We start from the raw sequence: 27,903 nt of genomic DNA on the forward strand, positions 1-27,903 counted from the left end.
ACAAATGAAGTGAGAAAGGAAGCCAGGATCATCTCACTGTGAATGAGTAATCTTAAAAATCACAGTTGTTCAATAAACGTTTCACTTCTGCATCCGGTTCCTTGTGTGCCTCATCTAAAGTCCCAATTCCCCCTTTCTATTACCCAATCCAGGGATGGAGATGCCTCTCTCCCAGAGGTTTCATTTAAAGTCCCAACCTTTCTTGTTTATATTTCATCTGATGTAAAGGGGAACTCTGATGGGGACATCTGATGCAAAGGGGGACTCTGATTGGGACATCTGGTGTAAAAGAGGGCTCTGATGAGGACACCTTCTGTTAAGTGGTTTTATTTTCTTTTACTTGAAATTTGGATGTAATTGGCCTACTGTGACGGGCACAGTGAGGCTGCAATTGATGGGCACGGAGAGGCCGAAATTGATTGGCACAGTGAGGCTGCATGTGAGGGGCACAGTTTTATCTAGCAGTAATGATACATAAACACCTGATAAATGGCTATTTACAGTCCTGCATTACTAACAGTTACATTTTTAAGTTCGTTTGCGCCCCCCCCCCCCCCCAAAAAAAATTTTGAGCACCAGCCGCCACTGCATTCAAGATGAAATTAGATAAGAGTTGCATCTTATCCCCTTCTCTGGTTTTACATCATTCTGTCATTGGATAGTTGGAAACTATTTTGATTGATATTTAGGTACACATTAATCTGTATTATTATATTTTAATCTATTTAGAACATACTATATAATACCTTTTGAACATCGAGGGAATAAAACCCTCTCGCGCTTTGTTACTGCTGGTAGTAGCTTGTTTTAGTGAGTGTGGACAGGAATGTTTGAAATCTGGGCTGGCCTGAAGGCCATGTATGTTTACTGTAAATAAACAAAGCAACATTCTGAGTATTAAGCAGTGCACCTACTGTTATGCACACTGAGATTTGAAAGTTTCTACTGCAAAAATCTTTCATAGTTTTCCAAATGAAGATAAAAGAGAATGATCCATTTCTTGACGTGGAATTGCAGAGAATTGATAATAGAAGTTGTGGCCGTTCAGAGGGACTTAGGAGTCGGAGTTCTATTATTCTGTCTCAAGCAGCAGATCGGAGTATATTTCACACAAGGATATCTCCAACAATTGCACCTGGGAAGATTGAGTTTGTGTTAGGAGACCAAGAAGATGAGAATGAAGAAAGTAATTTCCTATTCACACAGCTGAATGAACTTGTCAACGTACATGAAGATGTCACATGGAAAGAGACAGCAAGGTATTGGTATTTACAAATTATATAGTAATATATCATTTTCACATAACTAAATGTATTAAACAAACAATTATGCTATAAAGTACTCCAGAATATGTAGTAGATAGAGTAGCTACAGTAAGAGGAAAAGATTTTTTAAATGAAATCCAGGGACATTTTTTTTTTTTTTTTTATTGGCAAATGGTAAACTATTTTATAAGCATATTTTCCTCACATTATATATGCAGTGTATGTGGTATGTGTTTATGTAATGATTGTATGATATATATGTTATTTCTCACATTTCGTCCATAAGATTAAAAAAAAGATACTTCTTAGAGTCTTTGGGATATGACTACCAAATATTAAGAAGATAAAATGTAGAAAAAACGTTATAAAGTTTTAGAGGGGTGCGGAGGGTAGTATGTACAGGAGAGGGGTGTGGAGTGTATGCTGGCCGGCAGTATGTGCAGGAGAGTGGTGTGGCGTGTATGGAGGTGGGTATTATGTGCATGGAGAGGGGTATGGAGTATATGCTGGTGGGTAGTACGTACAGGAGAGGAAGAAAAAGTGCTGCGATGCTTAACAACTACAGATAAAATACCAACAAACCCTCCCCAACCTATCCAACACACTAGAAAAGGTGCCTGAATAACAAATGGATAATAAATTAACCCAAATAAGGGAAAATTAGAATTAGTTTAAATCCACAAGTGCATATTTAAATAAATTAAATTAAATTAAAAATTAATAAACACCCGCCAGCCCCCTGGTCAGCAGGCAGTGAGAAAGATGATAATCAAATATATTGATGTAACAATAAATTAATATACAAGAACAACCACAATATCAATAAAATCCCAAATAAATGTGTAAACAATGAACACCTGGCTGACCATCAAATATGTACAAAATTTATAAAATATTCAACCAAATATAAATATAGTGAAAATAAAGTTCAATCACTGGTGCAAATTCCCGGATGAAGTCACAAAGTACCTGACGTAAAACACATAGGTTGGAAGCATGGTGACGTCACGTCCAGTACGCAGATGGAAGCTGCCATATTGGCACACCCAGATTCTGTATTACATGCAGTTTATGGGTTTTTGGAGCCCTTTTATGTGACTGTTATTTTATCGCCTTTTATCGAGTTATTAAAGCATTCTACAATATGGGAAGCTTCTTGTCTTCTATTTTCTGAGGGTCTATCTACATCTGAGTGAACCACCTGAAGGGGGCATTTGTGTATTTTCATGGAAGCATATTGGATATAATGGAATGGCCATGGATACTACTTGAACGCTTCTTGACTTGTATATAATAGAGGTCTAAAAGAGGAGGTGAGCGTGCATGCCTGGTGGCGGATGAGCACTGTGGTGGATTGCTTTCACTATATGGCTTGACGTTGCTGAGTAAAGTGGGATCACTCCATAACACTGGAATTTGCACCACTGATTGAACTTTATTTTTACTGTATTTATACTCCGTTGAACATTTTATAAATTTTGCACATACTGTATGTACAGTGTTTGATGGTCAGCCGGGTGTTCATTGTTTACACCTTTATTTAGCATTTATTTATATTGTGATTGTTCTTATATTTATTGTTACATCTATATATTTGATTATCATCTATCTACTGCCTGTTGACTACGGGGCTGGCGGGTGTTTATGTATTTTTCTTATTTCTTATTTATTTAAATATGCACTTGTGGATTTGGGGGGTTATTGTATTATCCATTTGGTATTCAGGCACTTTTTCTAGTGTGTTGGATAGGTTGTGGAGGGTTTGTTGGTTTTTTATCTTTAGTTTTTTAGCAGTGCAGCACTTTTTCATTTTTCATTTACTTTTAGGATTTCAGGTAGCGCATGAGACTTAACTTTTTTATGTGCAGGAAACAGGTGCGGTGTGTATGGCAGTGGGTGGTATGTGCAGGAGAGCGGTGCGGAGTGTATGGTGGTGGGTGGCATGTGCAGAAGAGGAGTGCGGGGCGTATGGCGGTGGGTAGTATGTGCAGGAGAGGAGTGCATGGTGTATGGTGGTGGGTGGTACGTGTAGGAGAGGGGTGCATAATTTATGACGGTGGGTAGTACGTGTGTAGGAGAGGGGTGCGGAGTGTATGGCGGTGGGTGGTACGTGTAGGAGAGGGGTGTGGAGTATATGGCGGTGGGTAGTATGTGCAGAAGAGGGGTGCAGATATTAAAGTGTATGGTGGGAATGAGGCCTAATTCACTGCTTGAGCACTGCAGAGACCACTTGGCAGTGGCATGAATGGAGCAATTGAAGTTAGCTGTACAGCACTAGTACTGTCTTCCTACCCTGCTGCAGGCACTGCTGTCACTGCCCCACCCCCCATTTCAAACCCCTTCCTCAAGCCCCTGCACACAAGTCTCAACACCTTGCAAAACCCGCCAACTCACCTCCCTCCACACATCCTGCAGAACGAGCTCCTGCAGGCATCCTCCCAGCAGAATCATTAGCAGCCTGAAGCTCCACCTCCACCTCTATAGTATTTCTGCAAGCAGCACTGGAGGACAATGAGTGGGGGCGCTGGGGAGGGCCAAGAAAGGCAGAGGAAGGAGACTTCAGGTCACAGCTGTAGTCACATAGCAGCGCTGTATTCATATGGCAGTGACGTACATTCACTTAGCAGCATTGGTGCGGCTGCAGAGAGAAACAGTGCAGCCTTTTTACGGAGCATTCGAGTGGCCCAGGGGCAATTGCCCTCCTGCCCCCCGGCCCAGTCTGCCCCTGCAATTTGGGGACAAAACCAGAGAAAGACTTGCTTTCAAACAACCACACCATCTATCCCAGCTGCTCATGTATGACATTTTCTGCCTGCCACAGTGTTTTAGCATACAGTTTGATTACTGTAGCTTAGAGTGACCAAAAATATGTCACAATTACCTTAGAATATAATATTTACTCATTTACCTACCTATTTAATCTACAGGAACTTTTTCAAGTAAGCCATCAAAAGCCACAAATGAACATATCTGGTCTTACCTGCGTGTAATTGAGTGGCTAAGTGTTAAAACGTCCCTGTGCCTTGTAAGAGAAAAGGTATTTTGTTGAATTTTGGTGGCCTGCATTTTCAAACTTCAGGACAAAAGGGGCAGCTGCCCTGGGCCCCATCATTGTTGTGGGGCCCAAAGCAGCTGCCTCATACTTGACTACTATCCCAGTTTGAAGAGAAAAATGGTATAGAGAGCTTGGACTTTTTAGGCACGACAAAACATGATGTAAAAAATATAATTTTATTATAGAAAAACAAGGAAAACATATATTAAAATCCACGCTAATAGACCAGCCATTGGTAAAATATTGCAACTGTACATAAACCTTATGCACTGCATGGAATACAAGAAAAAACTTATTTCATAATACAGTGAATCCCAGAGTGCGATTATGATGCAGCGTTGCGGTGTAAACTTGATCTTGCTCTACATGTTATGCGCCTTGCGCTTCTTTAGGAGCATTACGGTAACTATTAAGCGTGAAAAAGAAAAAAACATAAATATATATACAACTTATACATATAATATATACAACATATAAATAACATTCTATTTCTCTCATCCCAGAAGTGGTCAGATAGGGGATACTCAAACAGGCGGAAATGGCAAACCAAACAACTATGGGGGCATGCATAACATAGTCCTAATATTGTGACAACATATATAGGTAAAAAAGGGAAGGAGGGGGGCATGAGCTGGAATGTCTATTGGACAAATGTATAGGTGTGATCCCTTCCTTAGGACAACCAAGTATTACCCACTGTCTTAGCTGTAAATAGAGTATATGCACAAATATATATATATATATATATATATATATATATATATATATATATATATATATACACATTGAAAAGGACTGTTAGAAATTCATTCCAAAAACAGTCTGTATAAGCCCAGCAGATAGAAATTACCTAGCTCCAAGATAGCTAACAAATATGAGGGGGGGAGGGGAGTTTTTTGAACCGCCAAGGTAGATATGGTTAATAGCAAGAGGGAATCACTCCCAAAATCTTCGCATTATAATCTTTACAGCCAATAATTAAAGATACCATATATGGCCAAACAGTACCCCCAAACAAGTGGAGTACTAGGTCATTTAAGAAAGAAACGAGAAAAGGAAGTTGTCACAAGAGCAAAAGTAGGGGACGTACTAAACTGCATATTGGGATGATGAGATGATTGGATTATTGGCTGCAATACTGAGAACTCTCACTAGATGTCAGTGTACTTTATACACATATATATGGTAATAACTCTGTTGTTTCTCAAAATATGTTATTCTTTCCTACAGTGCTTGATACAATGTTGCAAGAAGCAGTTGCTAATGTTTAACTGTTCACTTGCTGATATATATGCAGCTGTACAACAGGATCATAGTAAATTATACAGAAATAATGTAAAAATTACTTTTGATCTGTTTTTGATGGGAATATGGGTAGAATAATTATTTCTCATGGGGTTTATGATGGAATATCATGTTAACTCCTGACAATGAACATGTTTAACCCATTTCTGATAAGAATATGCATATAACTATTTTTCTACATGGGGATTATGGGTGGAATATTGTAGTTAAACATACATAGAAACATATTAAAACCATTTCTGATAAGAATAGGCATATAATTATTTTTTTACATGGGGATTATGGGTGGAATATTGTTTATAAATATACATAGCAACATATTAAACCGATTTATGATATGAATATGAATATCATTATTTTTCTACATGGGAATTATGCGTGGAATATTGTTTATAAATATACATAGGAACCTATTTAACCCATTTCTTATAAGAATATACATGTAATTATTTTTCTACATGGGGATTATAGGTGGAATATTGTTTACAAATATACATAGGAACCTATTTAACCAATTTCTGATGCATATATTTTTTTTCTACATTTAACCCATATTCTTATCAGAAATGGGTTAAATAGGCTCCTATGTATAAACAATATTCCACCCATAATCCCCATGTAGAAAAAAAAATATATGCATCTTCTTATCAGAAATAGGTTTAATATGTTGCTATGTATATTTATAAACAATATTCTAATAATCCCCATGTAGAAAAATAATGATATGCATATTCATATCATAAATCGGTTTAATATGTTGCTATGTATATTTATAAACAATATTCCACCCATAATCCTCATGTAGAAAAATAATTATATGCATAATCTTATCAGAAATGGGTTAAATAGGTTCCTATGTATATTTATAAACAATATTCCACCCATAATCCCCATATAGAAAAATAATTATATGCGTATTCTTATCAGAAATGAGTTTAATATGTTACTATGTATGTTTAACTACAATATTCCACCCATAATCCCCATGTAGAAAAATAATTATATGCATATTCATATCAAAAATAGGTTTAATATGTTGCTATGTATGTTTAACTACAATATTCCACCCATAATCCCCATGTAGAAAAATAATTATATGCATATTCATATCAAAAATAGGTTTAATATGTTGCTATGTATGTTTAACTACAATATTCCACCCATAATCCCCATGTAGAAAAATAATTATATGCATTTTCTTAGAAATTGGTTAAATAGGTTTCTATGTATAAACAATATTCCACCCATAATCCCCATGAAATATATATATGCATCTTCTTATCAGAAATAGGTTAATATGTTGCTATGTATGTTTAACTACAATATTTCACCCATAATCCCCATGTAGAAAAATAATGATATGCATATTCTTATCAGAAATAGGTTTAATATGTTGCTATGTATATTTATAAACAATATTCCACCCATAGTAAGGATTGCTATAGGGAGAGATCTAAAAAGATATAGTATTTGTGGAAGTTGAATCATTTTGAATGCTGTGAGTTTTCCCCACCAGGAGAATTCAATTTTGGTTATTTTTTGAAGATCATTCTGAATTTTGGACCGTAGGGGAATGTAATTATGTTGGAAAAGGGATTTTGTGGATCTTGTGAGTTGAATGCCTAAGTAGGAGATGCTAGATTCTGCCCATGTGTAAGGGAATTGATTTTGTAGGAGGATTCTGGTTACCACATCTATGTCGAAATCTAATATTTTGTGATTTTGTTGCATGTGCCTAATGCCCCGTACACACGGTCGGATTTTCTGACGGAAAATGTGTGATAGGACCTTGTTGTCGGAAATTCCGACCGTGTGTAGGCTCCATCACACATTTTCCATTGGATTTTCCGACACACAAAGTTTGAGAGCTTGCTATAAAATTTTCCAACAACAAAATCCGTTGTCAGAATTTCCGATCGTGTGTACACAAATCCGACGCACAAAGTGCCACGCATGCTCAGAATAAATAAAGAGATGAAAGCTATTGGCTACTGTGTCATTTATAGTCCCGACGTACGTGTCACCGCGTTCAGTTTTCAGAATGATCGGATTTTCCGACAACTTTGTGTGACCGTGTGTATGCAAGACAAGTTTGAGCCAACATCCTTCGGAAAAAATCCTAGGATTTTGTTGTCGGAATGTCCGATCAATGTCCGACCGTGTGTATGGGGCATTTTAGTAGGATTATATTGCTAAACCAGGTTAAGGTTTTTTGGACTTCAGGGAGAGAAGAGGCTGGTTGTGTTAGGATTAAAATGATGTCGTCTGCAAATAGACTAATTTTATGTGTTTGATTACCAATGTTAATGCCAGTTATTTTGGGATTAGATCTAATGTGCTCAGCTAAATTCTCCATTACTAAGTTGAAAATCAGGGGAGATAGTGGACAGCCCTGCCTCGTACCGTTCGTGATGTTGAACGGGGTGGATAGAAGGTTGGACGTGTATACTTGTGCCAATGGTTTTGTATAGAGGGCAAGTTTTGCCTGGAGGATTCTGCCCCTAAAACCAAATTTCTGTAGTGTTAGGGATAGACAACTCCAGTTGACTCTATCGAACGCCTTCTCTGCGTCCAAAGATAGGAGCAGAGAAGGCGTTCCAGTTGAGTTTGTATGGTGAATAATGTTGATCAATCTTCTGGTTGCATCAGAAGTTTGGCGACCCCTAGTAAATCCTGTTTGGTCCCTGTGAATAAGTGATGGTAAGATATCCATGAGTCTTTTGGCTATCATTTTTACATATATCTTGATATCGAGATTTAATAAAGATATGGGCCGAAAGTTTTGGGCAGAGTTGGGTTCTTTTTCCAGTTTTGGTGGCGTTATTACTAGATCAGATAACATTTCTTCTGGGAAATATGAGGATGATGTTGCCTGATTGTATAAATCACATAGGTGAGGGGCTAGTATTGAGTGGAAGGTTTTAAAATATTCTCCAGTGAAGCTGTCTGGACCCGGAGATTTAGAGTTTGGAAGTTGTTCAATAGTTTTTTTAATTTCCTCTACCGTAAATGGTAAGTTTAGTTGCATGAGGTGATCAAACGTTAAAGATGGAAGCTGGATGTGGTCAAGAAAGGATTGGATCTCTATTTGATCTGGTTGGTGAGTGTTACCGTCTACTGTAAGATTGTAAAGTTCACTATAGTAAGTGCTGAATGCATCGGCTATTGATTGAGGATTTAGAAGTTTGTCATGTGTATTTGGGTGAAATAGGTGTGTTATTCTAGATTCTAGTTGGTGCCCTTTAATTTGATTTGCCATGGCTTTCCCCACCTTATTATTGGTTACATAAGATCTAGCCTTGAGTTTTCGTTGGGTCTTTTCAAAGCTTTTGAGTAGCAGTGCTCTGAGCTCGTGTCTTAGTTTAAAATTCAGGGATTGCAATGCTGGTGAGGGATGGGATTTGTTTTTTAGATCTGCAGCTGCAATAGATGCAGTCAAGTCTTGTAGTTTCTGCATTTTTTGAGGGTGGAACCCAATTGTATGAAGAAGCCTCTGATAAAATATTTGTGAGCGCTCCACAAAACCGCCAGGTCAGCCACAGATCCCACGTTAGTGGTAAAAAACTCCTCCAATTTTTGGGATAAGAAGGTAGCGTTGGACTGATTCTGGAGGAGGAAATTGTTCACCCGCCATATATAGGATTGTGGTTTGGAATTTTTGTTTGTTATTTGAAAACTAATAGGCGCGTGGTCTGACCAGGTGGTGATGTGGATGCGGGAGGTGTGGATATTTTGTAGTAGCCACTTATCTGCAATAAACAGGTCTATACGAGAGTAGGTGTTGTAACGCGGGGAAAGGGACGTGTAGTCCCTCTCAGCCGCATGACAGCACCTCCAAACATCATACAAAATCATTAGTTGTTAGGAAAGAGTTCAGAGGGGACGCAAATCTTTTGGGACCTGAGGATGAGTCCATGTCATTGTCCGGTACTAAACTGAAGTCCCCGCAGATCAGCAAGTGCCCTTGCTGCAGAATTTTAATTCTTTTTAGTGTGGCCTTGAGGAATGACATTTGCCTCTGATTAGGAGCGTATACAGTTACAATGGTATACACAGTATTTTCTATAGTGCACAATAGGATGATGTATCTGCCTTCGGGATCTAGGATACAGTCCTGTAGCTGGAAGGTGACAGTGTCTCTAATAGCTATGAGAACCCCCCTTTGTTTCTTAGAGTAGCATGCTTTGTAGATGTGAGGAAACTATTTGTGTTGGCAGTAGGGAGTTTTATCTTGGGTAAAGTGCGTTTCCTGAATGCATAGGATATCACTGTTGTGGGTTAATGCTGTTTTCCACAGAGATGCTCGTTTGGCTGGATGGTTCAAGCCTTTCGCATTTATGGACAATATGTTGATATCCATAGTGATGGTGAGGTGGGTATTGTGTTCTGTGGCAAAGACTTACGGTTTTCTGTTCAGGTGGCTGTCTGCCTGTGGTTGAGCTGGGTTGGGTGTCTGCTGGTGGGTCCTTGGAGGTCCTGGTATTGATAGATGGTCTGATGTCGCACAAGGTCTCTGTCTGTTTAATCAACAAAGCATATAATACAGTTATTGCTTGAGTTATTGGGTGCAATAAGGCTGAGGTAACACCCCGCCTGAGAACTGTAGGGTCAAAGTTGTAAACCAGGTAATTGTTATGAAGCGGTGTATATACAACAAAAAAAAGAAAAGGTAAAAAAGAAAAAGTAAAAAAAAAAACTTGCCAAACTTAGGCTCAAAAAATAAGGTCAGTAAGCAATTTCAATAACTGACCAGGAGTGGAGGCAATGTTCAATAGAATCAACACATCAGGTGTAACTTAGCAAGTAGTCGGACCGGGGATTTAGGTCGCTGGTGTGGTTAGTTGCCATGGGATACATCATTTATCCGTAGATCTTCGGAATTCCCTTTGTTGGCGTCCTGGTGGTTGTGGGCCAGAGTTGGAGGAGGTCTCATTCCTAGGGAGTTCAGGGATGATTCCCCACGAATGCAGGAGTCAGAGACCTTCTTTAGGGCTGGATACTGTTTGTGTTGTCCTGTTTTTGGTGATCACCATGGTGGCCGGGTGGCGCCATTTGTAGATCTTGTGATTGTTAAGTCTCTTTGTAACGGTTTTCATTTGCCGTCTCAAGTTGAGGGTGTACTGGGATAGATCTGCATAGAGGTGTATCCCATTGTAAGGCGCTGGGAGATCAGGTGCTGATCTAGCTTTTGCTAGGAGCTTTTCTTTGGTAGGGAAAAAGCGGACTTTCATCAGAATGTCCCTAGGGACTGATGCATCTAGATGTTTTGGTTTAGGTATACGATGTATGCGATCGACAATGCGTTCAATCTGCGATACCTCAGGGATCAATTTGTCAAACATGTCTGCCGCATATTTATGCAGGTCTGTAGGGAGGATCGATTTCAGGGACTCCTCTGATTTTAATATTGTTTCTTCACGAGCGGTCCTCGAGGTTTGTGAGTTTTGCTTTTATTCGATCGTTGTCATCAGCTTGATCCTTGTATGCATCTATAAGGTCATTCACTGTCAGGGTACATTCATCCATTTTATGCTCAATGTGTTGTACTCTCTCCCCCATGCCTTGCATTTCTGCTGTAAATTTGTGGATTAGAGTAGATAGATTGAACATGAGGGATGATTGCAGAGATAAAAGCATATCTTTCATTACCGTATCTAACACCGGTTGTCCAGATGTAGAAAGCTCGCAATGGATGATTGCATATTTAGGCCCAAAGTGTCTGTGTGGTGATTACTACTCACTGCGTCTGAGGCCTGTGTGACAGGATCCATCCTCATCCTCGCTTTAGCAGGGCTGTTGGTCAGCGGACTATGTAGGGGTGATTCCCGGGATGGTAGTGGTCTCACATCAGTATCACAATCTCCAGAGTTCTCGTCAAGAAGGTCGGTGTAAGAGGATGAGGCCTGGCCGGCGCCATCTTGCCACTTCTCCCCGTCAGTGGCTGGCATTGTGAAGAAGTCTGTGAGCTTCTTTGGCTGTCTTTCCTATTTACGTTTATGGGACAGCATGGAGGCAGGTCCTGACCGTTATTTGGAGGTCCGTGTGGGCTCCGGAGATGCTGTATCCCTCTGGCCAAATCGATATATCCCCAGTCACTGACAGAGCTAACGGCTCAAACTGCCATTACAGTCGCGCGCAAGCCACGCCTCCCACAACAATAAAAATATTGACAAAATACATGGTAATATTTTTGTAAAAATATCATATAAAGCAGAAAAGGTCCAATATGGAAGAAAACAACCCGTATGTGATATGAACATCTAATGCAATCAAATAGTAAAATCGTATAGCAATGAGCAGAGACATGGATGAAAATTGTTTTTGTTTTTAAGTTTTGGGGGCATGAATACAGACAGAGAAAAAAAATAAATTTTAAATATATATTGTATAAGCTTAGCATTCTATAATTGAAATAAGAAACCTCACTAATTGCAATTGGAGATAGAACTAAATTGATCGCAAACCAAATATGATGTTTTAATGAAGGTATCAACCGCACCAGACAAGCAGACAGCAAATGTATCCAAGGTACATGCAAAACTGAAATTTGAATTAGAGCACAGGACACCCTACAAACCTTATAAAGAAATGAAGGTAATCTTTTTCTAAAAAAGGTTTGTAGGATTGAGTCTCATTGATGCCAGGAGCATGTATGGCATCAAGACTCTCAATCCAAGTAGTTTCCCTACGGAGAATGTGTTTATCCCATTGGCTCCCTCTGCAGTCTTTGGGAATCATAGCCAGAGCAATAAAAGAGACCAATTAAATATCAAACTTATGGTGAAGATCCAAGTGCCTGCTAACAGCAGTCAACATTTTACCGTTTGCCGAATAGTACATATGGTCTTTGATTCTTTAACGAAATTGTCTGGCTGTTTTTCCCACATAGAAGGCTCCACATTTGCAGAGCATAAGGTATACAACACCTTGTGCATCACAGTCCGCAAAAAATTTGGGAGTAAACATTTCTCCAGCAAAAATCTAGTACCCATGGAGACCCATGGACAGAAAAACATCTTCTGCATTTGTGAATGCCACATCGAGATTATATAGAGAAAGAATTGGGAGAGTAATGGCTAGATACTAGTTTGTCTCTCAATGATCTAGTCCATCATGTAATTTCGGAACGTTGGACAATGTATTTGCAAAGAATAGGATCCTCCTGTAGCAAGGGCCAATGATTAATATATTACCTAATTCCCGATGTTGGTCAGAATATCCTGTAATATATATTTTACTGTAGAATTAGATCTATCTGTCTTAGTTTTAAAGAGGAGTGAACTGCGAGTCTGACACAATGCTTTGTTGTAAGCACTGCGTAACAACGATTTGCTGTATCCCCTAGAGCGGAGTCGTGTTAGAAGGAGATTGGCCTGTGTCCTAAAATCCTCGAGATGTGTGCAGTTGCGACATAGCCTCAAAATATGATCATAGGAAATGCTACGGATAAGCGCCACTGGATTAGGCACTAGCAGCGTGTAACAATGTATTATCTGCTGTCTGTTTTCTAAACAGCGTAGAGGCTAAACAATTATGTTGGTCTTTAACAACTTGCCTACAGGGCACATACACCCCCTGCCTGCCAAGGCCATTTTTCAGCTTTCAGCGCTGTCGCACTTTGAATGACAACTGAGCGGTCATGCTACACTGTACCCAAATGAATTTTTTTAACATTTTCTTCGCACAAATAGAACTTTCTTTTGGTGGTATTTAATCACTGCTGGGTTTTTTATTTTTTTCAAAAAAAAAAAAAAAAAAGAACAAATTTTGAACTCTCAATTTTTTGACTGTGATACACAAGGTGTTGTATCAATTGTATCATTTGCTCTTCAAATGTGGCACCCTCTATGTGGGGAAAACAGCCAGACAATTTCGCCAAAGATTTAAAGACCATATATACTATTCAGCTAACAGTAAAATGTTGACTGCTGTTAGCAAGCACTTGGATCTCTACCATAGGTTTGATGTTTCATTAGTCTCTTTTATTGCTCTGACTGTGATCCCCAAGGACCCCAGAGGGGGCCAATGGGATAAACACATTCTCCGTAGAGAAACTACTTGGATTGAGCGTATTGATGCCATACATGCTCCTGGCATCTATAAGGCTGAATTCTACAAACCCTTTTTATTATTATTATTATTATTCAGGATTTATATAGCGCCAACAGTTTACGCAGCACTTTACAATATAAAAGGGAGACAATACAGTTATAATACAATACAATACAATAGGATTAAGAGGGCCCTGCTCAGAAGAGCTTACAATCTAATAGGGTGGGGCAGGTGGTACAAAAGGTTGTAACTGTGGGGAATGAGCTGGTGGAAGTGGTAGGAGATTAGTTGGAGACGTGATAGGCTTTCTTGAAGAGATGAGTTTTCAGGGATTGCCTGAAGGTAGCAAGAGTAGGGGATACAGAAAAAAGAGGGGAGGACACCTTAATTCATCCAAGAATAGGTTCAGGGGAAGACGGATAGGGGAAAGGGGGATTTACCACCCAATGAAACAATTAATCAAATTAATTATACCCCTAAGGTTACCCAAATCATTTGTCAATTAACTCAATGGTGTGTAGCTAACAAGCTATCAGATAGTTGTTCAATGGACCATAAAGATATATATGAGAAAAAAGAAAAGGGGGCAAGAGGAGGCCTCCTAAAAAAGATGGTCCGCTCAAGAACAAACTGTTGTGAACCTGAAAAAACTTTATTGTGTCAATTTACTAAATAGAAACATAATCCACTAACCATGTATATTTAAAAAATAGGGCAAAGAAAGTCCTATTGTGTGCTGGTGGCCACCACAGACATTACACATACATCAAAATTTCATGCACTCCCACTCATCAAATTAATGTCACTGAAGACCCGGGTCTGTACAATTTTCATGGGATTCCAGAGCAAGGAGATGGCTTCATGAATAATAGACATTCGGTCCTTCTAGGATAAAGTGCAAGTGCTGGTGAAAAACAAGGGTCCCATACAGATGTGAGCCAATAGCTGATTGGGCATATATGTGTGTCAACCGACAAGGAGAAAAGGGGGGAAGAGCGTCCTGATTGATTAGTGAACGACTGCAACTCCAAGGGGGGGAGGAGGAGGAATGGTGGAGAAGGAGCAGCCTCACATGTATAGCATTGAAGATAGACGGAGGATAGCCATAGATAAAGTGCCTCCTATATGTAAGGGTACATTTTTAGCTCACCGTCTGACGTCTTCAGTAAAGTCAAGGGCTGCTGATGACCGCACTCATGTGGGTAAAAGACACGTTCATGCGGCATATAAGTTTATTGTAGACGTGGGCTGTTACTTCCAGGTATCCTCCAGCAAGATGTGCGGTGAGTCACAAGGTTCAAACATACTGACATTTCATACCTAGTAGATTAAGCAGTCATAGGGAACCCTCAGAGTCAATGTTCACCACAAAGGCTCCGTCTGATGTCCAAGATCAGGTTGAGACAGTTAAAATGTTCACATCCAATTTCGGGAATATCCTTGTTGATGTGTGAAAGTCTGTGTGCCACCTGCACATAAGTCAGATGCTGAGCGCTTTCGCTTGTTTCCAAGCTTCCTCAGAGCTGGTACAAAAGGTTGTAACTGTGGGGAATGAGCTGGTGGAAGTGGTAGGAGATTAGTTGGAGACGTGATAGGCTTTCTTGAAGAGATGAGTTTTCAGGGATTGCCTGAAGGTAGCAAGAGTAGGGGATAGCCGGATAGATGGAGGTAGCGAGTTCCAGAGGATGGGAGAGGCTCTGGAGAAATCCTGGAGACGATCATGGGAGGAGGAGATGAGAGAGCTTGAAAGCAGGAGGTCTTGAGAAGAGCGGAGAGGTCGATTTGGGTGATATTTGGAGACAAGATTAGTGATGTAGCTTGGGGCAGAGTTGTGAATGGCTTTGTATGTTGTGGTTAGAATTTTGAATTTAATTCGCTGGGTGATTGGGAGCCAGTGTAGGGATTGAAGTAGAGGGTTGGCAGACACTGAGCGGTTGGTAAGTGGATAAGTCTGGCAGCAGCATTCATGATAGACTGAAGAGGGGATAGCCTATGGAGAGGTAAGCCAATGAGAAGGGAGTTGCAATAGTCAAGGCGAGGGATAACAAGGGAGTGAATGAGGAGCTTGGTGGTTTCATTTGTTAAAAAAGGGCGAATTCTAGAGATGTTACGGAGGTGAATTCTACAAACTTTTGACAGCGATTGGATTTGAGGCTGAAATGACAAGTCAGAGTCTAGGATTACACCTAGTACCCTGGCATGAGGGGAGGGACTGATGGTTGCATTGTTGATTTTGATGGAAAAGTCATGGAGGGGGGCACGGGCGGGGGGGAATATTAATAGCTCAGTTTTAGAGAGATTTATTTTAAGGAAGTGGTGCGACATCCATGCTGATATGTCAGTTAGTAAGTTAGTAATGCGAGAGGAGACTGAAGGAGTGAGGTGAGGAGTAGACAGATAGATTTGGGTGTCATCAGCGTATAAGTGGTATTGGAAGCCATGGGCAGTTATTAAGTGACCAAGGGAGGAGGTGTAGATAGCGAAGAGAGGGGGTCCAAGAACCGAGCCTTGGGGGACCCCCACAGAAAGGGGCAATGGAGAGGAGGAGACAGAGTTGTAGGTGACACTGAAGGAGCGCTGTGATAAATAGGTAGAGAACCAGGATAGAGCAGAATCTCGGAGGCCAAGGGAATGTAGTTTATTGAGAAGGAGCGGGTGGTCAACAGTATCAAAGGCCGCAGAGAGGTCAAGTAGTAGGAGTATGGAGTACTGGCTGTTGGTTTTAGCAGTTAGTAAATCGTTAGTGAGTTTTAGTAAGGTAGTTTCCGTGGAGTGCTGCGAGCGAAAGCCAGACTGTAAGGGGTCAAGAAGGTTATTTTCATTGAGGTAGGAGCTAAGACGGTTGTAGACTAAGCGTTCTAGAAGTTTAGAGGTGAATAGGAGCAATGAGATGGGTCTTAAGTTGTTTAGGTCGGTAGGGTCGAGTGAGGGCTTTTTAAGAATGGGAGTGATCTGCGCATGTTTTAGAGGGGAGGGGAAAATGCCACTAGAGAGGGAGAGATTGAAGATGTGGGTGAGGGAGCATAGGATAGAAGAAGAGGGTGACCGTAGTAGTTGTGAGGGAACAGGATCCAAGGGACAATTGGTTAGGTGGGCATCCGAGAAAATTTTTGTAACCTCTTCCGTAGTAGCCAATTCAAAAGAGGAGAGTGTTGAATGTGCTGCTAGGCAAGGTATGATGGGTGGGGAAGACGTACGCACAGTGGAGATGTGCTCACGAATTGCATCGATCTTGTCTTTGAAGTGATTGGCAATCTCTTGGGCAGTGAGTGAGTTAGTGGGTAGAGGGGGTGGTGGACGGAGCAGAGAGTTAAAGGTTGAGAAGAGCCGACGGGGCCTGGATGACAAGGAATTAATAAGAGAGACAAAGTAGGCTTGTTTGGCAGCATGGAGGCATGAATTGTATTTTAGAAGGGCAGATTTATATAGGGTGAAGTCTTGCAGGCATTTGGTTTTACGCCACAGTCGTTCAAGAGCACGGCAATGTCTCTTGAGATTTCTAGTGTTGTCAGTTTGCCAGGGTTGTAACGGTCGGGGCCTGATTCTGCGTGTGGTTAGAGGAGCAAGTGCATCTAGTGATGATGAGAGTGAACTGTTGTAGACAGAAGTGGCCAGGTCAGGACAGGACAGGGGAGAGATTATGTCATATAGGTGGTCAGTAGCAGAATAGAGAAGAGAAGGGTTAAAGTGGCGAAGGTTTCTACAAGTAATTGTTTGCTGCTTGGAGGGATGGGTGGTTGGAGGCAAGGATACAGTGAAAGTAATGAGGTTGTGATCAGATAGAGGAAAGGGGGTGTTGGTGAGGTTGCCAGGGTTGCAGAGATGGGAGAATACAAGGTCAAGGGTATTACCATTGGAGTGAGTGGAAGTATGTGTCCATTGGGTTAGGTCAAAAGATGAGGTTAAGTCGAGAAATTTAGCTGTAGTTGGGCTGTTAACATTGACAGGAATGTTAAAGTCACCAAGAATAATGGTGGGTATTTCAGAGGAGAGAAAGTAGGGTAGCCAGGCAGCAAAGTCATCAAGAAAGCGCAATACCGGTCCTGGAGGCCTATAAATTGCTGCAATCCTCAGAGAAATGGGAGAGAACAGACGAATACAGTGCATCTCGAAAGAAGAGAGGGATAGAGAGGAAGGGACAGGAAGGACTTGGAAGGTGCTTTGTGGGGACAGAAGGAAGCCAACTCCACCTCCTTTCTGTCTGTTGGGTCTGGAGGAGTGAGTCCAATGGAGACCACCATGGGAGAGGGCAGCAGGAGCAGCTAAGTCAAAATTTTGAAGCCAGGTTTCTGTTATGGCGAGTATGTTCAAGCCATGAGAGATGAAGAGGTCATGTACAGATGTTAGCTTGTTACAGATGGAGCGGGCGTTCCAAAGGGCACATGAGATTGGTGGGCTGCTTTGAGGAAGCAGGGGGATAGAAATTAAACTGAGTGGATTGTGGTGGTTGCCAGAGGGGGAGGGGTATTGGATATGTGGCTTGCATTTGGAAAATGGCGGACCAGGATTAGGAGAAATGTCACCTGAGACTAGCAGAAGGAGGAGGGTGAGGAAGGCAAGGTGGGAGTGGGATGTGCATGAGCGCACGTGTCTAGTAGCCCTGGTGTTTATGTCAGCATGTGAGTGCAGCAACTGCAGGAGATGATGGGTGCCATAGTAGGGAGAGGGTAGGAGTGAGGGTGATATGTGCATGCTGCAGGGAAGAGAGGAGGGGTAGAGTAAAGATAATTTGAGGATAGAAGACACCAATGTGAGAAGGAAGAGAATAAGGAGCATGTTAGTGGATAGAGAGTGGGAAACTAACCTAATATAAAATAAATGTCAAAGCTGGTTTGCTTGTCGTCTTGCAGAGTGGAGCAGACTTCCTGTTGTTCATGCAGCTTTAGTTATCCTGCTTTTGTTAAACTGCGTCGGTGAAACTGCGCATCACTCGTGACAGAGCCACTCAGGAAAGAGCCATTATGTCTGCGCCTTGCCCCTGTCTGCGCCACCCCATAGGATGCTTTAAATTTATAGAGAGACTAAGCTGGGATGCATTTCTCAGTTGGTCATTATTGGGTCTGATGTGAGACACCTGAATATGGGGAGGAGATGGCCAGGGCCAGACCAGCTATAGGCACAGGCTAGGGTCGTAAAGCTAATTACCTCTCTTGATCACTCAAGCCACATGGAGTTGAGAATCAATCACCAGTAATATTGCTATTGCAGTGTGTTTGTTATAGAGCTAGCAGTAAATATGGAAGTTAAAAGATATGGCAGCAGGAGACAATTACCAAAAATATTAACAGCAGACTCAGCAAAGTCAGTTCAGTAGGGATGTACAGTTGGATAGGAGATAGGAGACAATTACCAAAAATATTAACAGCATTTTTAGAAAAAGATTTACCTTAATTTCTTTATTAATTTTTTAGGGCGTCCTTGGATAAATTTGTTGTCTGGTGCGGTTGATACCTTCATCAAAGCATCATATTTGGTTTGTGATCAGTTTAGTTCTATCTCCAATTGCAATTAGTGAGGTTTCTTATTTCAATTACAGCATATTAAGCTTATACAATATATTTAAAATGTCTTCTTTTTTTTTTCTTTGTCTGTATTCATCCCCCCAAAACTTAAAAGCAAAAACAATTTTCATCTATGTCTCTGCTCATTGCTATATGATTTTACTATTTTGATTACATTAGATGTTCATATCACATATGGGTTGTTTTCTTCTATATTGGACCTTTTTCTGGTTTATATGATATTTTTACAAAAATATTACCATGTATTTTTATTGTTGTATCAGTTTTCTGTCTTTCTTTCCCTTTGGTGGTCACTGTAGGTAGCTTTCCTCATCGGCGTCCCAATTGGCTGTATCCCATCACTATGCGGCCACCCAGCACCATATCCTGTTTACACCTTCTAGGTGTACAGGCTGTGGCGCTTGGAGGACCAGCTAGAGGGCACTGTCCTCCTTCTTGGTCCTCATACGTCACTGCTAGCCTGGAGTCTGCATTGTGCTTTTCACCAACTGGCTATTGCGCATAAGTGGGTCCGAGTGCATGTGCTGTGACATTTTGTGACAAGTCCGGATGACGTCCTCCACGGCGCTCACCGATTGGTTGACTACGGACGGGACGTGCCTACAATGGACGTTGCTCCTAGCTTCCCATTTGTTAACATTTCCCTGGTGTTTCTGTGCAGCGGCGGCTGGTTGTGTTTGAGGAGCTCTCATGTCAGGTACATTACACTGCAGCATATGAATAGCTGTTATCATTTCTATGGCTACTACTTTTGCTCTTGTGACAACTTCCTTTTCTCCTTTCTTTCTTAGATGACCTAGTACTTGGCTTGTTTGGGGGTTCTGTTGTTTGGCCATATATGGTATCCTTAATTAACGGCTGTAACCATTATAATGCAAAGATTTGAGAGTGATTCCCTCTTGCTTTTTAATTTCCCCACATATATATATATATATTGTCTGCTTTTGCTACTATCCTTTATAGATTTTCTGTATATCAAATACATTCTCTGACGGGACTATTCGACTCTTCAGCAGCCGCCCTGCTTTTTGTTTTTAGCTGCATTTTATATCTTCCTACTATACAGTAAATGTACTTTAAATATGTTTGGTTTTTGATTGCTGTATATTTTGTGTATATACTCTATATACACAAAGCAGCTAAGACGAAGGGTAATACTTGGTTGTCCCAAGGAAGGGATCACACCTATAAATTTGTCCAATAAACATTCCAGCTTATGCCCCCCTCCTCCCCCTTTTTTACCTATATACAGTATGTTGCCACAATATTAGGACCTTGTTATGCACACCCCCATAGTTGTTTGGTTTGCCTTTTGCACCTGTTTCAGTACTCCCTATCTGACCACATCTGGCACGAGAGAAATAGAATGTTATTTATACATTGTATATATTATATATGTAAGTTGTATATGTTTATGTTTTTTATTTTTCAGGCTTAATAGTTACCTTAATTCTCCTGAAGAAGCACATGGCGCGTAACACGTAGAGCAAGATCAAGTTTACACCACAACGCTGCATCATAACCGTACTCTGGGATTCACTGTATCATGAAATAAATTTTTTCTTGTATTCCATGTAGTGCATAAGGTTTATGTACAGTTGCAATATTTTAACCACTGGCTGGTCTATTAGCGTGGATTTTAATGTTTTCCTTGTTTTTCTATAATAAAAGAATATTTTTATACATTATGTTTTGTCGTGCCTAAAAAGTCCAAACTCTCCATAACAATGTTCTCTTTAATTTGATTAGGACGTGGTACTTTCTACCTTATGCAGTATCCACAATAAGACTCTGTGTTGATACATAACTTGTTTAACTAATCCCTTGTCCCTTAAAGTTTTAGTCCCGTAGTGTGAAGTCATGTTACTAATGCTGCCCAGCTCTGCCCTTCTGCCGTGTACAGATGACTCACCTGTAGACCCTGTGTTTACATGTAAATAACCTGCACTGATATGTAAATAGAAGCGGCATTAATATGTAAATAGCCACAGATCGGAGCATTGATATGTAAATAGAGGCTGAATTCATATGTATATTATGCCCCCCTGAGGCCATATCCACCATCACATCTGTTGAATGCTGCCCACTAGGGAGGTAAAGGGGCATGCTTGAAAGTCCTGCCTACAACTGTGCTCATTAAAGCGGGGGTCCACCTATCTATCGGTTTTTTTTTTTGGAGTTCATTCACAAACTTTTCTTCTCATGATTATCTACGCACATGTTCTGTGTAATAAGTCTGCCTGTGTCCGATTTCGTTGTAAAGAATAACTTATAAAATTCACTGAAGGCGGTTTCCATCTTCATTGTGGGCATTTGAAGCCCACAAAGCATGTATTTCCTGGATGCGGTGAATGCTGTGCTCCCAGCATTCACCGAGATTTTGTGATGACGCTGTTGCACAATGCATGCTGGGAAGCCTGAGACTAGCTCCCAGGGGACTGTGGGAGGTCTGGGAGAGGCTAGAAACACGCCTACTCCCATGGGAGGAAAACCAGGAAGTGCTAAGAAGATTAGAAAAAAAAGGTAATTACGGCGATTTACATTTTTTTACACAGCATGTCAGCATCTAGGCAAGGAAGAGAACGCATAGAGATAATGTTCAAAATTTGGGTGAAACCCCGCTTTAAGCCTAACATCAGCCTGTTCTGCAAAGGTAAGCAAATTGGAGGTGGAACCGTGAATTTTGGTGCATGTGAATACGCACATCTCAGCAGATGCATGAGGGTGTAATAAACAATTAATGGTGCTGCTGTGTATCTGCTAAATGGCAGCATGTTTCTGTGGTGTTAAGAAAGCGATTTTGCATGCGATCCTGACACACACAAATGTGAACGCAGGCTAAATGTCTCAGTTACATTGGTGGTCAGTGTAAATCTTCGCATTAAATTGGTGGCTTGGTGTACAATCCTTTAATTCACACTAGTGCCCAGTATGAAGTTCCCCCTTACATTGTGGTCAGTGTAAATCCCTCCTTATATTGGTGGCCGCTATAGAAACTCCATCAGGAAAAAAAACTTGCATTTGTGGTCAGTTTCAAATCCTCTCTTACATAGGTGGTCCATGTAGAAGCTCCTTTTAAATTGGTGGTGAGTGTAAATTCCCCTTACATTGGTGGCCAGTGTAGAAATCCCCCATTACATTGGTTGTCAGTGAAATCCCCCTAGTACTAACTCACGCAGTGGACAGGTTTTTCACGAGGACCAAAGACCCAGAAAAAGGGGCGCAGACCTAAGAGAGGCACCAGGGGAGGGTGGAGAATTCGAAGGAGGAAAAAGAAGGAGAACATGAGAGGCCAAGGTGTCTTTAATCTAAGCACCAAACCACTTACTATTGAAGAGCTTTCGGTACTTGACAAGGGACTTAAATTTGCCCCCCCCAAGAAGCGCGATCGGTTTGGCACGTTTATGGACATCCACAAGTATACACGCAAATTACATATCCAGCGTTATCTTATTTCCAACCCTATTAGAAATGAGATTAGCGGCACTTCTGGGACAGTCCATTCTGGTTTGTCCAATCCCTCATTATTTACCCCACCTGTTCCCATGGCGCCAGCCATCACTATATTCAGGGATTTGGTCCTCAAGGATTTGGCTGAACTTCCTGATAAACGCATACATCATCACCCCTTTTCAAATCAGGGTTTCAAATCCCTGTGTTTACAGAAAGACCTTGTCATCCGTCCGGCTGACAAGGGGGGTGGCATCGTTGTTTTGGATAAGAAGGACTATATATCTGAGATGTATAGGATCCTGAACGAACCTAATACGTACAAAACATTGCCCAATAACCCCACGTCTTCCTTCAAAAGAGAGCTTTCTGCTATTGTTAGGAAGGGTTATGATCAAGGTATTTTGAGTAAAAAGGAGAGAGACTTTATGGTACCCTTGGCTCCCAGGGTTCCAACTATTTATTATTTACCCAAGGTGCACAAAAACCCAGTACAACCTCCTGGTCGGCCTATCGTGAGTGGGATAGACTCTGTCACCTCACGTATAGGCCGATATATTGACTTTTATCTGCAACCCCTCGTAAGGCGTATGCCTTCTTATTTGAAGGATACAGGGGCTACTATACGCCTGCTTGAGAGTTTGAATTTGCAGGGTGAACACATCATTGCCACTGCTGATGTCGCCTCCCTGTATACTTGTATACCCCAGGATAAGGGATTGGAGGCGGTTCGATATTTTTTGGAAAAGGAACCTACCATCGCTCCTTTTCAGTGTGCTTTTGTCGTTGAACTACTTGAGTTTGCTACCAAGCGTAGTTATTTCTGGTTTAACCAGCAGTACTACCTCCAGTTACGTGGCGTGGCTATGGGCGCCAAATTCGCCCCTAGCCTCGCCAATTTATTTATGGCCAAGTGGGAGGAGGATGTCGTCTATACCAATAGGGATCCATCCCTCATTGTGTGGGCACGGTATATTGACGACATCCTCCTCCTATGGAAGGGAAGTGCCGAGTCACTTGACTCATTTTTTAAACACTTGAACAGCAATGACTGTGGCATTTCCCTATCCCATACAGCCAGTAATCATAAAATTAATTTTTTGGATCTGGAGATAGAGATATGTGATGGTGGTTGTTGGTCCTTGTTGACCTCCTTTTCCAATCAGCATAGACACATTAAAGCCATTCTCTCAAAACATTGGGACATCCTCAGGAATGACCGTATTTTGGGTAATGTACTGCCTGATAAGGCCAGAGTCATCTTTAAGGGTGCCCCAACCTTACAGAGCAGGATCACCCCAAACATTATTAATCCTCCCATACGCCAACCCCTCTTCTATGAGATGGAGGGATTCTATTCTTGTAAAAGATGTAGTGTTTGCCAACACAACTTTGGCATAGGGAGAAAAACTGTATCGTTCACGTCATCAGTTACCCACAAAACATATCCAATCAAACAATTCTGTACCTGCACCACCAGTTATATTGTGTACTTGATTACATGTCATTGTGGGAAACAATACGTGGGCCGCACCATCCGTTCCTTTGCCATAAGAGTGGCAGAACACATCGCACTTATTAAAGGTGGGGACACTAAACACACTGTCCCCCGCCATTATAAGTTACATCACAACCGCGTGATTGATGGGACGCAATTTTTGGTCATCGACCGATATGTCCCCCCGTGGAGGGGTGGTGCCATGACCAGGGGTGTGTCTCGCCTAGAGACCTACTGGATCTATGAGCTCCACACACTTTTTCCATTAGGTATGAATGTTGAAGTAGATGTCAACGCTTTTATCAACAAAGCCTGATTTTGTTGCCCCAATTTTTACCTCCCCCTTTTTTTCGAGGTGTTTCTCTCTCCTTTTCATTAATTTTTTATTTTTATTCAATTCAATTTTATATTTATTCATATTTATTTTTATCCCATTTACATTTCGTATATATATCTATATTTATTTCATCTATATCCATTTGTATTTATCCCCTTTATTTCATTTACCTGATTTTGGCTATAAGTGTATAGACATTCATCCATTCCAGCTATATGTGTATGGATGTTTACCCTATTTAGCCTGCATCAACGTAATTCATGTTTGTGAATGTGTCACATATACAGATATAAGACATCTATTGTATATGTTTATTTGTGATTATTATATTTTATCACATTGTGGAAATCAGCTCCATGAGTTTGTACAATAACGGGTATTTCCTTCATGGCTTAATACCACCAGTCCCTGTCTTTCCATTTTTAATGCCCACATAATTGTTGATACACCGCACGTCATTCGTGCATTTGTCCCCACTTTTTGCACACACTTTTTTGTTTGTTAACATTATTTACACAATTGTGTTATCCAGTTGCTGTACGTTTGATACACCGACATTCATTTGTCCCGTTAGCGCTTTTAACGTCCTTCTTTATGTAGGTTACGCCGTTGTTGTGGCTTGTTACCATAGTCACCAAGGCATTCACATTTGCCCGCCTCTCTGGGAGACTCTTACTATGTACGCACTCGACACGTAGCCCCGTACGGCCTCTAATGCCATCGTTCCGCCCCTTCACTGCTCCATTACGCACGCTCCTTGCACATGCGCAGTGTATATTTCTTCATCTCGATGCGCGCACACATCGTTGCGCCGCTCACATTCTTTATGCCACTTCACCTCACGTCACCTACCTACCCATTAACCTCCTTTTGTATTTGGTACCATTGACAGGGCCCCCTCTACATGAACTTCTCAATGGCATTTTATTTATTTCCACTTCCGGTGCCTACCATTGTGAGGCGTGGAACGCACGCAGGTCAGCGTGGAACGCACGCCGTTCGGCCATTTCCCCCAATACCGGAAGTGACGTTTTAATAATCGTGGAGCTGTTTTTCATCATTTTTGATGGTTTTCCTTATATATACTTTGGTGGCTACAGTGGGGGGAACCCCCCAGACGACGTCTATGCAGACGAAACGCGTCGGGTAGGACCCCACTGTCGCCACTTCTTCACAGCGCTGTTTTTAGTTATCTTTTCGTGTGAGTGTATACTTCTTTTAATAAATTTCCAATTAAACGGATTTACACTATTTGGCCATTCCTTCTCTTCCTTCATTTTGCTGCTGTTATTGCTGGTTCCAACGCTGATCTGAGGGATACGATTTATGGGTGCCGTACTCCATATTTTTGGGCCCGATTACGTTTGAGGAATACAGCCACGTGGTAGCCACTCCACCAACTTTGCCCTTCCGGGCCAACTGCAGTCCAGCACCACCTAAGCCTGATTGACTCTACCTGGCGTATGCCTTGTCGGGTCCACCGAGTCCGGTAAGCCTTTTCACTTCTATTGGTGGTGTGTGGGCTCCCTCCACAGATGGTTTACACCCTTGTTGAGATCTGTTCCAGAGGACTTTTTATCTTTTCTCCAGGGATGTTCCTTTTAGCACACGAACTTTGAACTGTCAGTCCATAAACTCCATTTTCTGACCCCTCTTCCTAGCGCTACACTTATTTTGTTTTTTGACATTGTTTACACTTGCTGGTTGTGTTAGCTGCTGTTTTATTCCCCTTTTTGGTAGCGCAGAATTATTGTGTATATATAACATGATATGTGTACAAAGGCAAGTGGCAGTTCACACAAGGGAAGATAAAAAGAGGACAGTATTTAAAGTTTTGCGTGTGGCGTACCACATGCAGTAAGTGAGGGAACAATACAATAACAGTAACCTTATATCCTAACTATCTATCTACCTATGTAGCGTTACCCTCATAGGGGCTGCTGATTGACTCTATACCCCACTGGCCATCTCGACTCTGTAGACCCTCTCTTACCTCTGACACCTCCGGTTCCATATTGCAAGGTGATGTTATCAATGAAAAACCAGATTTGCAATACAAGGTTATGAACATGCAACAGTACAATATAATATTTATATATCCTGTACTTAAGGGCTCCCCCTAGGCTGTAATGCAATGTTCCAAGTGCAAAGTGAATTGTAATGCTTTATAGAAGATAATAAAAGTCCCTGTCCTCTTCTGTTCTTCAGCTAGCTTTTGGTATTAGACTGCAGTATTTGTACATCCAACAAGGAAACAAGTAGGCAGCAAACTGTAGGATAAATGATGCGCTGGTGATTGTGTACTTGCAAATAACAGTCACTTATAATACTTCCTTCTTAGCAGAAACAAATCCTAAAGTTTAACTGTGTATGCAGCTTGTGAACAAGTGAGATCACTTCTGTGGGACTACAAGTCTCACCAGCAGTCTGTAACTAACTCCCACAGCAACAGTGCATGCTATAGATCTGGACAAGTGCCCGCTCACCACAACAGGACCAGGAACTGTAAGGCTCCTTCCGCACTTCTTTCCTGATATCTCAGTCTGATCAGAAGCTGGCGCCATCACACTGCACCGCTCTCTCTGATAGCTGATGACTGTAATGCAGGAAACCTTCAGCAATCTTGAGTCCTCCGGTCCATCTGCACGCTGGCCCAGATGGCTGTGCTCTGGAACACCTCAGAGGCCGATCGATTCCGCTCCGCACCTCACAGGCCACTGTCTCCAGGTCACACACACAGACCTCACTGCAGGCTGGTACTGAATGGCGTCCCAAGAAGCCAGAAAAATGGCAATGTTGTCCTTTTTATTTCTGCTCCCAGCATGCAGCGCAGTAACTTGGCCTTGTGGGTTTAGTAGTTCCAAAACAAAGTTAACACATGAGTCAGTTCCTCAATAAACTACATCTCCCACAATGCTTTGTAACGCTGCTTCACAGAAACTAAACAAAAGTCTTAATAACATTAAAAGGACACACCACATCAAAATTGTCTTTAGCAAACAACTTCTCCCACCTCATCAGCTGGGTCTTCATCCTTTTCTGCCAAACAGGGGGTAAAACTTCTGCGCCTCACTGGAACTCCATCTGTAGTTGTCAGCCATTTTTCAAGTCCTTAGCTTCTTCCGGGATTACAGGGGTGGCGGCGCTCACCTGCCCCACCAGCATACGGGCTCCCAACTTAATGGGCTGATCAGTCACATTCTTCAACTGGATGGGCACTTTCCTTCCTGTTCGGTACAGGTCTCGGGTAGGAACCAGCTCAGGAACCATCTCCAACCCGGCTGCTCTTGCTTATCTGTCTCCTACACCATAAAAGGGCCTGGGTGATCCCAAGTCAGCTTGATGGTGGCCTTCACGTGAGTGATCTCCCTCGGCTGTAATACCCTCTCCTGAGTCTCCAACTTCCACAGCCGCCCCAC

General features: G+C 41.5%; 1 protein-coding gene across 1 annotated transcript in view; it reads left to right on the forward strand.

Annotated features, from left to right (window-relative positions):
* The first annotated feature begins 879 nt into the window (after nucleotides 1-879).
* Nucleotides 880-27,903, forward strand: part of LOC141132416 (electrogenic sodium bicarbonate cotransporter 1-like) — an 890,811-nt gene continuing 863,787 nt past the window's right edge. Inside the window, exon 1 of the mRNA XM_073620775.1 lies at nucleotides 880-1,259. Within this exon, the coding sequence (XP_073476876.1) occupies nucleotides 973-1,259 (287 nt within the window). The 5' untranslated portion in view covers nucleotides 880-972. The remainder of the gene's footprint in view (nucleotides 1,260-27,903) is intronic.

This window comes from Aquarana catesbeiana, linkage group LG03 (genome assembly GCF_042186555.1).
Source record: "Aquarana catesbeiana isolate 2022-GZ linkage group LG03, ASM4218655v1, whole genome shotgun sequence".
NCBI lineage: Eukaryota > Metazoa > Chordata > Amphibia > Anura > Ranidae > Aquarana > Aquarana catesbeiana.